We start from the raw sequence: 12210 nt of genomic DNA on the forward strand, positions 1-12210 counted from the left end.
GATGTTTTCTGGCGTGCAATTGAGCATCCATTCGAGAAAATATGTCAAAATTAGGGTTTCGACGAAACTGAGGAAAACACCATGAGATGATGAAAAATAATTATAAAATAAGGAATGAGGAGGCGTGGGACCGCCGTGGTCAAGGCATGGTCGGCCGGTCGTGACCACGGTCCCGTGGTGCCTTTTCCTTAATTTTATAATATTTTGATGATTTTATGAAAAATTCATGAACTTTGAGAAGTTTAATGAATTTAGGGAGTTTCCATGAATTGAAGAAGTTTTCATGAGTTCAAGGAAGCAAAAAATATTAAAATAATAAAAACAAGGGCGTGTGGGACCGTGGAAGGCATGGCCGACCCGGTCCCACGAGTTTTCCTATTTTTTTAATATTTTTAAGTATTTTGATGATTTGAGGGAATTTTTCCTAATTTGAGAGAAATACCATGAAATCAAGGAATTTGATGAATTCAAGGAAAACTAATAATAATAAAATAATAAAACAAAGGGGCGTGTGGGACCGGCTAGGTCGTCCATGCCCGGTCCCGCAAGTTTTCATAATATATTTTATTTTATTATTATTTGATGATTTGTGAAAAAATACCATGAAATCAAGGAGTTTTTTCATGAAATTAGAGAAATAATAATAATAATAAAATAATAAGGAACCGTGGGGTGTGGGGCCGGTCGGGACCAAGGCATGGCCGGTTGGCCAATGGTCACTCCCCACACTCCTTTCCTTAATTTTATATTATTTTTTATGGGTTTATGGAAGTACCATGAAACCGAGGAGTTTCCTCGAGACGAAGGAAATTTGATAAAATGAGAGAATTTTCATCAAATCATGAAAAATAATAAAATGCATTAAAAATATAAAACTGGCGTGGGATTGACACGGTTGGTTGGTCGTGTGTCCGTGTTCCCAGCACCCTGGTCAATATTTTTAATTATTTATTATTTTCTTCTCTATTTTGCATAGGTTCATCGTTTCGTTGTATTTTTGAAATACTCGTTCGTGCGGTGACTGTTAGTGTATCGTCGTTGGATACACCTTCACCATTTGAATCGGGGATTACTTAGAGGTAGCTCAGACGCCCGGTTGTTGATTATTTATTACTAATTGTGGAATCCAGTGGAGAATAATTCATAAAACTGAGTAATAAAATGTTTATTATTAATTCATAGGATCAGCTGAGGATTCGACTATGAATTTTCAGAATAATAAAGTGAGCATTACCATTCCATAGGATCGTAGATTCGATCATAGAATCAGAGTAATTAAGATTTATCTATTACCATTTATGAGACCAGTTGTGGATTCGATCATGAAATCGGAGTAATGAGATAATATAGTTATTGCTATTCTATGAGATCAAGTCGTGGATTCGATCATAGAATCAGAAAAATTGTTATTGCCATTCCAGGGGACCAGTCGTGGGTTCGACCATGGAATAGGAGCAATTGTTATTGCCATTCCATGGGACCAGTCGTGGATTCGACCATGGAATAGGAGCAATAATAGATTATTCTGGGAATTCAGTAGTGAATGTCATGGCAGAATCAATCTTAATTAGGAATAATTAACTTTGTGGCTCTATACTAGCAGAGCAAGCTGTCTAGGAGCATTAATTATCCCGATATGATCTTGTCGGTAAGTCATATCATTTATATGGTCAGGGTAAACTCGTTGTTTGTTCCTGAAGATGTTATCGCTCTATACTAGCAGAGCAAGTTGTCTAGGAGATGTCCATCTCGTGATGCTATATAGAAATAATCACTGAAAGTATTCAGTATTCATGAGATATGCCGTTTTCCAGTCGTGAGACTACATATCTACATGTACTCTGAGAGAAAGTACTCTCCGTTGAGAATTCGATGAGAGACTCGTGTCTTGATACTCACGTCTGATTGTTGAATCAGAGTTTCCTATAATTATGAGTTTACGAATTTAGCCTTTGTCGAAAATTCACCATCTACACAGAGAATATGTGTTTTTTAGAAAAGAAAATCATTAAAAAAAATTAAGTTAGAAAACTTACGAATTTTAGGCGCTTCAATCTTATCTTGTGAAACCGATGGAAGACAAAATCTCTTTTTTTCTAAACCATGATATTGAGAAATTTTGATGAAATTTGGACATTAAAAATCTTAACAGTAGTGGTGTTTTAAGTTAACTGGTGGTGGTGCCGAGAGAAATCAAGTTGGTTTCTATGTACTGTGGTGGTGGCGATTTAAAATCAATTGGTATTTGTGGCGTTGGTGATAGTTAATCTACTATTAGTCGTCCAGTATTTTGTGGCGGTGGGTTTTCCAAAAATTTAGTTACAACAATAGGATTGAACAAGGAGAAGAAAATGGTGTTATTCATATGTTTGGATTAGTAATAAATGAGATCCCTAATCGGCTAAACCCACAAAAAATCCAGCAATGGGTTTTTGTTACCCACTTTAAACGGTGGTGTGTGACTCTGAATACAGGTTGCATTTATGCAACTAGCGGGTTGTATTTAGTCAAGGCCTTCCTCTTTAACTAAAATGCTTGAACTTATCAATTCGCTCTCTTTCTCTCTTTCTCGCTCTGCATAACCGTTTTTCCAAAATAATTGTCTTAATTTTTTTCCAACCTATTTTCCTCCATCATCTTCTTGTTTAATCTAGATTTACTCTTGGATATGAGATTTCAGATTCACCGAGTAAATCTAGGAAATAGTAGTTTGTTGTTTTCTTTTTTAATAAAAATATTGTGTTCTTACAATATTTAGGTTTTAGATTTCTGTTTTTCTTATTTGATTTTAATAAGTTTCATCAATGGCTACTAGATGCCATAAGTTATTTCATTACGCTTATACAACGGTTTCTTATTGTCCTTGGGGATTTCTTATGGGATTCTACTGTATAATCAATGTATGGGTTTGTTACAACTTTTTTATGGGTTTGTCCTTACGCTTATACAGCGGTTTCATTACGCTTATACATCGGTCTCAACAATCTCATAAATCCAGACTAGTGGAAGGAAGAACAGAGAAAATAGGTTATGTTGGACGAAATCTGATTCTGTTATTTGTGTGGAAGATTGATTTTGATACAACTTTTTCTCTGATGGACAAGACAAAGGTATGTGATTTGGAAATTAAATTGAAGAAAAATCTTATTCCTACTGATGTGATAATTGACGGGGATGCAATCAATGGTCAACAAGCCAGTTTGGGGAATTATCAAGATATCCTCTGGAGCATCCAATTTCTCACTTGTAGGATCAAGACGTCTGTTAGTCTTTTCCATGTTATTTGGTTCTATGTAATCTCAGAAAATGTAAACCACGTTGCACGCTTGATGTTTCAACATGCGATGTATTATGATCAAACATGAGGGTGCGCCTATCTACCACCTCTTCTATGTAATCCATCCAACCTGAATTTGAATGAGGTAGTCAAATAAATAAAATTTAGGGGCTTCTTTCCTTCAAAAAAAAAAATAATAATAATGCTTGAACTTATTAGAACGAAATAGAACCACATTAAACTCTCTTATTTACCGAATCATGACGCGTTGATGTGTTGATCTAACCCTAGCATAAAGCAACGCGGTAGTTTCCATTTTCCAGTTCTCTGCAACGGCTAAATATGTCACACCAGAAACCGACTTAAATTTCAAATCAATTAACATGGAGTTTCCAAAACGAAGACACCTGCTTTTCATAGGGTTCCAAAATAGAGAACTGAAACTTCTATAAATATATCCTCATGTTTTCTACTTCACACATCAATTAAAGAAGCTAAAGACAGGATTTGCAGAGAGGAATAGAAAGATTGTTGATTTCAGCGAGAGCAGATTGAGATCATATTCTGGAAAGGAATCAGAGATGGCTTCTAGAGTAATAGCTCCTCCACAAAGGAAAAGAGATGGTGTTGTTGCTAGAATACTCAAGCCAAAGGCACCGGAAAGAGATAATCGCAGAGCCCTGAGAGATGTTGGGAATTTGGTAATCCGAGGTGTCTATAGGAAATCAGAGCAGGTTAATCGTCCTGTAACCAGGGGCTTTTGTGCACAAGCTTATAATTTTGAAATTGATAATAAGAAGAAACCAGTAATTGATGTAGTACCGAAAAGAAAGCTAACCAATAAGCCTCCTCAAAAGGCAAAACCAGAGACGGCAGTAATTGAGATAACTCAGGAATCATCGGTGAAAGATGGACAGACTTCAACATCAGTTTTATCTGCTAGTAGCAAGGTTCCTTGTGGTTTAGTTGATAAATCAAAGAAGGCCCAAATTGTGGATATTGATGCAGGAGATGTTGATAATCAGTTGGCAGCAGTGGAATATGTCAAAGATTTGTACCAATTTTACAAAATGGCAGAGAGTTCAATCCAGATTCATGACTATATGGGTTCGCAGAATCAAATTAACGAGAATATGAGGATGATTCTGGTAGACTGGTTGATAGAAGTTCACCACGTCTATAAACTATCCCCTGAAACCCTTTATCTCACAGTACAAATTATTGATCGGTACCTTTCCACCCGCCTTGTTCATATGAAGGAGTTGCAGTTACTAGGCATCAGTTCTATGCTCCTTGCCAGTAAGTATGTAGACATTTGGGCACCAATGGTAAACGACTTGGTTTGTATTTCAGAGAGAAATTATAGCAAAGAACACATATTAGGCATGGAAAAATCAATCTTGGCTAAGCTTGGATGGAGTTTATCCGGCCCTACTCTTTACGTTTTCCTTGTTCGATTCGTTAAAGCTGCAATGGCAGATAAGGAGATGGAGAACATGGCTTTCTTCTTGACAGAATTGGGTCTCTTGCACTATGGGATGCTAAAATTCTGTCCTTCAATGTTGGCTGCTTCTGCAGTCTATGCAGCAAGGTGCACCCTGAACAAGACTCCAAATTGGGATGAAACTCTTAATTTCCATACAGGTTATTCTGAACCTCAGCTAATGGAGTGCGAGAAGCAATTGGTATCCTGCCACTCAAGGTCAGCAGAAGTTAAGCCGAATTCAGTTTACAGGAAGTACTCAGCTTCTGAACTTTCCAGTGTTGCATTACTTGCCCCAGCCAAAATGTTATGATCCACATGAGAATGGAGAAAACGAAGACAGACGGGGCTTTCTCTAGGCTGTTCCCATTCCATTTTATGCTGTAAAGTATGGATGATTGTAACGACCAGTAAACTTTATGTAACTTATGTACTTCTCTTCATAATTAAATTTTTTTATTCATCACTCTAATTTCCGAGCTTTTAATTTTTAAGATTTGGAGGATGTGTATTCTAGCTTGGTTTATATTTGGTTAAACTAGCTGAATTCTTTTCAAAAAAAAAATTAGCTGAATTTTCAGAACTCTTTTTGATACTCTGTGCGAGCCAAAACTATGAGCCAGCAGTAAGTAGTTCTGCCATGGGTTATTGAGATTAGAATCATAACCACAATTTACATCGGCAAAGAATTTAAGAAAGTGATCAACTATATAACATTTGAATATTAAAAGTCGAACTGTATTTTGAAACAAAAGATCTAAGTTGTTGAATCTCTTGAAATCAAATTGTAAAAATTCTATCCTACATCAATGGGGATAAATGTCTATCGAAAAATGTTGAATTTTTACTCGACCACCAAAGAATACACCAACACACAACCTTGTCATTAAGGATGTATGCAAGAATCACTAATGACTCTAGAAAAATTTTCCTTTCCTCCCTTCCTGATTCAAGAACTCATCAGTGCCAAAGCCTCGTACAGAATCCAGTTGGTGCCATTGGCGGTCTCTTACTAGATATACCTTCAGAAAATGTGTCAATCAATTGTCCTGCAAGACAAGCTGGATCATCCACAAATGTATCGAGAAATACCTTGACAACCTTTCTCTCCCGTGGAGCTGCTCGTAAACTGTACCAAGTCAAGAACTTCACTCGAAAGTTCTTCTCTATATGTCCATCGCATTCCAACTTGCGGATCACTTTTACACAGTATTCTAAATCTCCTTCCGAAGATCCATCTCGAGGGCACTCCTGTTCCCACCTAGATCCGCTTTTCTTCCATGAGCTTCCGGCTTGCGTTTCCTCTGGCACTCCTGCCCTGTTTTCAAGCCCCTCATTAGTGGGTTTTGGTCTTGAATTTCTTCCCGGTCCTTCCTTGACGATTTCTAGTTTCAATGGAGTGATGGGTAGGACAGCATCAGACCCACGACCCTCAAATGGTACAACCTCCAAGGATTTTGTGACAAGGGAGCTTGATCCGTTATCTGTAATAATCTTGTCAACCAACTCAACTTCAAGCTGTTGGCTTTCAGGTATTAGGACATCAGATACCTCATTTGCGGAAGATGAAATTCTCGAATCCCTCTGAGAGTCGACCATTTCTGCATTTCGTACGGAAACGTTTTCACCTGATGCTCCTTCATCCAACACAGAAGCAGAATCTCCAGCTGTTGTTTCCTTCTCTGTGCCCGTACTTGTGTTCTGAGAATCATCAGTATCTTTGTTGGCAATCTCAGAAAGTTTACCAGAATTGTTCATTTCAGTTTTCATGCTAAAATCGATGTAGTTGCCGGTTGGATTTTCGATTTGATCTCTGTACAGAGTAACATTGTTAGATTCATCGCCCTCTGAAGACGGATTCGACAGGATGCTACTGTTAGTTGTTGGGCTTTGACCTCTTTCTTCAACCGGGACCTTTGGAGTGCTTCCTTCGCCATTAGTGGTGAGAACCCTGATTTCCGATGTCCCCAACTCTTTATTATTAAAGAAGGAAACAAGTTTAAACATATACTCGGTAGCTGGAGAAAGATCCAGCACCGAAAACCTCGTCTTCGCTTTGACCAAGGTGCATGTGGGCTCAGCTGGATAGTTAATTGAATCTGCCTTTCGGTGCCACAAGTTAAACTTTAAAAGCTCTTCTGATGATGCATCTTCGGCACCGAATACGACAATAAGAGATGTTGACGATACGTTTTCAAATCTGATAACCCTTGAAGATTTAAATCTGCACTCTGCAAACACTTGAGCACGAAAAATGTTTTTTGAAGTATTGTGGATATAGGTCTTTCTCCAATGTAGAATTTTTTTTTGAGGGATATAAGGGAATTTTACCTGGAAGCTTATGAGCAAGTACTGGACTCAAGGAACAATGTAAAAGCCCAGAATCCAGCAACTCCACAGCAGCAGCACACATTTTCTGAACCTCAGGACCAGAAGAGAGCCGATTGACAATTCCTCTTGCCATCTTAATGGGTAATCCAGCTAAGGGGCCTACTTCGGCTTCAAGCTTCTCTGCAGCTGTACAGACAATCTCATGAAGCTTTTGGTATTTTTTAGTTCCATGAAGAAGCTTTTGACTGAGAGACAGCCGATAACATAATGTGTCAACTCGTCTAGTATCTTTCGCAGCCATTAATTGTTTCCTCCAGCATCTGCATTAAGAGAAGACGTGTGAAAACCAACACATTGAGAGGGTATTAGAAGCTCAAAAAGTTTATTCTACATAAAAACTCGGTTTAAAATGCTTTGCTCTTGGGTAGAAATAAAAGATCTCTAGAAAATACATATCAGCAATTAATCCACTGGAAGAGAGCTTTACATATCCCATTTCCAGAATGAAAAGGAAGGCAAAAGATAGTCAATAAGACTAACGGCTTCAAAGGTTTTATAACTATAAAGGAGGGCTATTGCACCACAATTTTCACCGGGACCTACATGGAGCTGATCCAAGGGCCGATTTGTAGTCCGCCCCCCCAATTGCCAAGGGAATGATAATATCCAGAAAGTTTATTTTGAGAAGGCAGCGTACAAGAGGCAATGTGCATCATTATGAAGTCCAAAATAATTGAAACCAACTCAAAATTGCAGAATGCAGATAATGCAAAAGAAAGCTACTTAAAAAATATATTCAGAAAGCGTCTCCGGAATGATACAAGCCAAAAGGGAATCCAAATATCTATAGCTTATAGGCTTAAAAATGATAAAATAATTCGCAACTAACTGAACTCTAGTCTGCAGCAAAAAAGAAACTAAATGAAAAGAATAAAACAATTATCTCAAAAGGAGATGAATTATGATGCAAAAGGTCAGCTAAATTTTCCCAGCTACAGGATGAATATTCCTTCGATGTACCATCTCCACATCCATTTCACACTGTTTTATTCAAGCCTGCATTTTATTACAGGACATAATATTCTACATTTAAATTTCGGAAATGTTAATTGGAATGATCACAATAGCTTCCTACAGTCTGACTGTGCTATAGTAAGATCCTTTGCAAATGCCACCAAAAAAGACAATACAATTGATGATCTCTTGGGTAATTTTTCCTAATTTTATTTACAGGTTGTGACCCAAGAGTTACATGCATGCAGTACAATCACTCAGATAAAAAGAGGATCAGTCACCACCCACTCCCTATTGTTCACTTTCCAAGGGAAATTACTGCTACGATACACTCATCACATCCCCAATAACACTACTCTTTATCCCAAATATTCAAAGATATTACAGCTTGATAACCTGCTAATGACACAACATAGTGCTTTTAGCCCTGAGCTGTCTCCTAAGATCAGAATCCTATGATGCATCATCTTGAGGAACAGCACTCAATTCTCGGTAAGGTTATATAAATAACAAATGATGAAGCCTTACTAAACATCCCAAAGAATTTCTTGTTTACACTAAATATATCCAAACATTTCGTAGATAAATCAAAATCGTAATCTAATTTGTGTGAGTTGTTCCATTGACAGTATGCAAACGTAACTAAACCTGACAGTAGCCACATAAATATTAGTTTCTCTTAATTACCTACTTCGCAATTTAAATCCTTACCACCATCACAGTTTGAATGTTCCAATTGCTCATCCCCTTAGCCACAACAGCCTCTGGTTCCAAAAAAACTTCTATAAACCTGAAGTTTTACATGCTAAAAACCACTCACACGTTTAAAAATACAGAAATCTTTAAGAAGAAGCACCCTCTTGGCCTATGACCACCCCATGAACAATTTGCAGCACTTCAGGAATTTGAGTAAGTGAACCAGAAATTCCAACAAAATATCCGTCATACTTATCTAAAATTATCTGATAATGTTAAACAATAATATGGATGAACTTAGCTCCAGTTATGCGATCAGCTGGTAATGTTAAACAATAATATGGATACAGAGCTCCTGAGACTAAAACTCAGTGATTTAACAGAATCTCAGTCTTGGAAGAGAACTGCTAGGATAACCAGATCGTTACATTAAGAAGATCCTCAAGATTATGTGTACGAAATACATTATAAAAATGTTTGAAGATTAAGAAGAACAGGTGGCTGGTACTTTATTGAGAATAACAAAGACAGCTAGAAAGCTGTAATTAAAGATTCAACTAGCACCATCTTTCGGCACCTAAAAAGATAATTCTTTTCCCTCACAAGTTATATTCTTTTGGGAAGTTCAATCATCTGATTTGCTAATGTCCTATGGTGTAAGACTTAATCCAGTAAATCGACTGCTAACTTTCACCAAATTTCTAAAAGGTCTACTAAAAGAAGAATGTTGCTCAAACGAGTGAGACACAACTCCCAAAGCAGGGTTCATTCGGCTCATGTGCAAAGTATTCCCCTAAGTTTTCACTAGGACAAGAGTAGATTTTGATATGCTGGCCACAACACAAGACGAAGTTTTTTTAGCATAAAAAACCGTTCAACCAAAATATAAGCTATCGAAACAAGCTGGAATAAAGAATGCACAGCAAAAATTACCCAAGCAAATCGTTGAGTTTTCCGCAAAATACGCAATAAAACTCGCCATCAAGCTTTTCATGTTCCCCGTCCATAGTAGCAATGCCAACTCTTTCATGCTTAAAGGCACATTCAAGATGGCATGACAAGCTGCAGGAGTCATCATGATATGGTGGTTCAGAATTGCAAACCAACCAGAGACTAGGATCCTTGTTATCATCATACTGGTAACAAATGCAACAAGAACACCTCTTACAGAAGGCATCCTCTTGATGTAGCATAGCTCTGCAAGCTGAATTTGGACAGAATTTAACATTAGCTTGAGAATTGCCATTGTCAACAGCAAAAGTATTAGTCACTAAAGGAAGACGCGAGGGGTTATCCGTCTTCCTCTGCCTCTTGGTGGGGTTCTGGTTTGTCGTCTGTGTAGGTTGTGAATCGTGTTCTGAGCATTCTGTTCGTTTTGTTGATTTCTTCTCTGACACGATTTTCAATAGATGTTCGATCATTCTACCCTTTGTCACTCCGGTATATTTTCTTTCCCTTCCCATCTCTGCACACAGGATCTCTAAAAGTTCTCTTCGACTCCATGATTTTAACATTTCTGAGGCACCATGCAACTTTGATATTCCATAAATAATTTCTCTCTTTTCATCCATATTCAGCGTGCTACACTGTGAAGGATCAAGAACAAAACCTGTAACAAAAACAGTAATTGAAGGTGACGCCAACCGAATCTCACAAATACAAAACTTGTTAATTTAACACATATCTTTTGCTTGTTTTAACTTTTAATCATTCAAAAAGTTAAACTTCAGAACCGAAAAAAACCTCCATACTGCATCAGAGAGACGAGATATAGAGACTCATAACATAATGCAAGCGCAAGCATGGAAACTATTTATTACACTCAAACTCCTTCCATGCTTTAGAAACTAGTTCAGCTAATGATGACCTTAAAAACACTCTCTTATATAATTTTTTTCTAAGACACTGTGCATCTGAGTTAAAGAACACCTAAGAGACAAACAAAAAAATTTGGTTGACTAATAATATTAATAAAAACACCTACTGTCGAAGATATTAGGCAACTTACCTAAATCGATATGAAGTTCCTACCACTTACCAATGAAAATCAGCATCCACAAAAGTTTATTGTATTTCTATAACGTGTCTGTAATAATTTCAGCTTAACCAACTCAGCATTAGATGATTTTTTTCATTCAAATAGTTCATATGCATTAATAAAAAATGCATGCATACCTTTCCAACCGACAAAATAATTTTATTTTTAAAATTTTAGACAAAATTTGGTGAAAACCAATCAATGGAAAGGTCTCTTCTTTTTTTATATCCAATAGGACTAAAACCTAACTTATGGGGCGCTCGCCACTTACAGGCGAGTTGCTCACGAATAGTTATGCGTTTCCAACAACACCCCCTCACAAGGGAGGCACCCTCCCAAGAATAAACCATGAAAGAAAAAGAAAAGGCTATCGCCGGTAAGACATTTTTAGATCCCTAGTTTGATATCACCAATCCAAACAATCCCTTGATCTAAAATCTCAAAACGGAAATATAATAAAAAGTAAATAAATTCAAAAAATAACAGATCAAAAACACAATTAAAACCCCCAAATTAAACGTAACCAATTTAACTAAACATCAAAACCCTATAATTAAATTAAGCTGAAAACCCACCAATAAAAATCATAACTTGCAACAAAAACAAAAATCTTTACAGAAAAATTAATTTTTATGAGATAATCAAGGAATACCCCTCAAAGAAGAGAAACCCAGATTGCTAAGACTACAAATTTTGAAGACCCAGACAACAAAAACTGAAGAAGAAAAAATTACCTTCGTAAGAATCATCCATGGCTCTCGAGTGACGATACTATATTAGCCTAGCCCTCCACATTACAATCCAAAGCTGATCCTACATCCAGACAAAAACGCTATTAACTCTTCTTCAAAAAGGAGGAGAAGAGGAACGAGAGAAGTGAGTTCAGATAGAGACGATACCAAAAAGAAACTGTGTCACAACAAAATCGATGGAATCCATGAATGACAAAACCGGGTCCTCTTTTACTAATCTCTCTCTGTGGGCTTTTTTCAGGATAGTTGAGCTAAAGCAAGAGTAGAGGCAGAGAGAGATATGGAACTAGGAAGAGTTTGTCTTGGAAAGAGAGAGATGTGAGAAGAAGAAGACTCCCTTCACTAAATAAAGAATGAGAGAGAGAAGAAGAAGTAAGGCCAAGAAAAAAGGTTCAAAAGCACGGTTGCATGTCATCTATAACGGCGTCGTCTAAAACCATGAATTAATTAATGGTGACAAACATAATTTGAATTTGGAGAAATCAGAAAAATACAATGTTCGTTTTGCCGCAAAATAAGACATTTTTCCGTAAAAAGTAAGAAATAAAAGTCGGATCTAGATGTCAAAAGCATTGCTTCACAAAAGGTAAGTATTCCTTCCGTCCCACTTTTAAGTGAC

The 12210-nt window shown here is 37.1% G+C and overlaps 1 protein-coding gene and 1 pseudogene across 3 annotated transcripts; one reads left to right on the top strand and one right to left on the bottom strand.

Moving 5' to 3' along the window:
- The first annotated feature begins 3605 nt into the window (after positions 1 to 3605).
- On the top strand, positions 3606 to 5220 carry LOC113293233 (annotated as a pseudogene).
- Positions 5221 to 5450: 230 nt separating this feature from the next.
- On the bottom strand, positions 5451 to 11976 carry LOC113299246 (VIN3-like protein 2). Of its 3 annotated transcripts, none has more exons than XM_026548237.1 (5): positions 11739 to 11976; positions 11574 to 11652; positions 9735 to 10410; positions 7092 to 7411; positions 5451 to 6991 (listed from the first exon to the last, which is right to left on the bottom strand). In XM_026548237.1, the coding sequence occupies exons 2-5, from the start codon at positions 11590 to 11592 to the stop codon at positions 5721 to 5723; spliced, it is 2286 nt and encodes a 761-aa protein (XP_026404022.1). In that variant the 5' UTR covers positions 11593 to 11652; positions 11739 to 11976; the 3' UTR covers positions 5451 to 5720. The 3 variants fall into 3 exon arrangements, with proteins under 3 accessions (XP_026404022.1, XP_026404021.1, XP_026404020.1); XM_026548236.1 differs by having other exon boundaries at positions 5451 to 7000; positions 11574 to 11646; positions 11739 to 11973; XM_026548235.1 differs by having other exon boundaries at positions 5451 to 7000; positions 11739 to 11972.
- Positions 11977 to 12210: the final 234 nt, after the last annotated feature.

Source organism: Papaver somniferum, chromosome 7, assembly GCF_003573695.1.
Source record: "Papaver somniferum cultivar HN1 chromosome 7, ASM357369v1, whole genome shotgun sequence".
Taxonomy (NCBI): domain Eukaryota; kingdom Viridiplantae; phylum Streptophyta; class Magnoliopsida; order Ranunculales; family Papaveraceae; genus Papaver; species Papaver somniferum.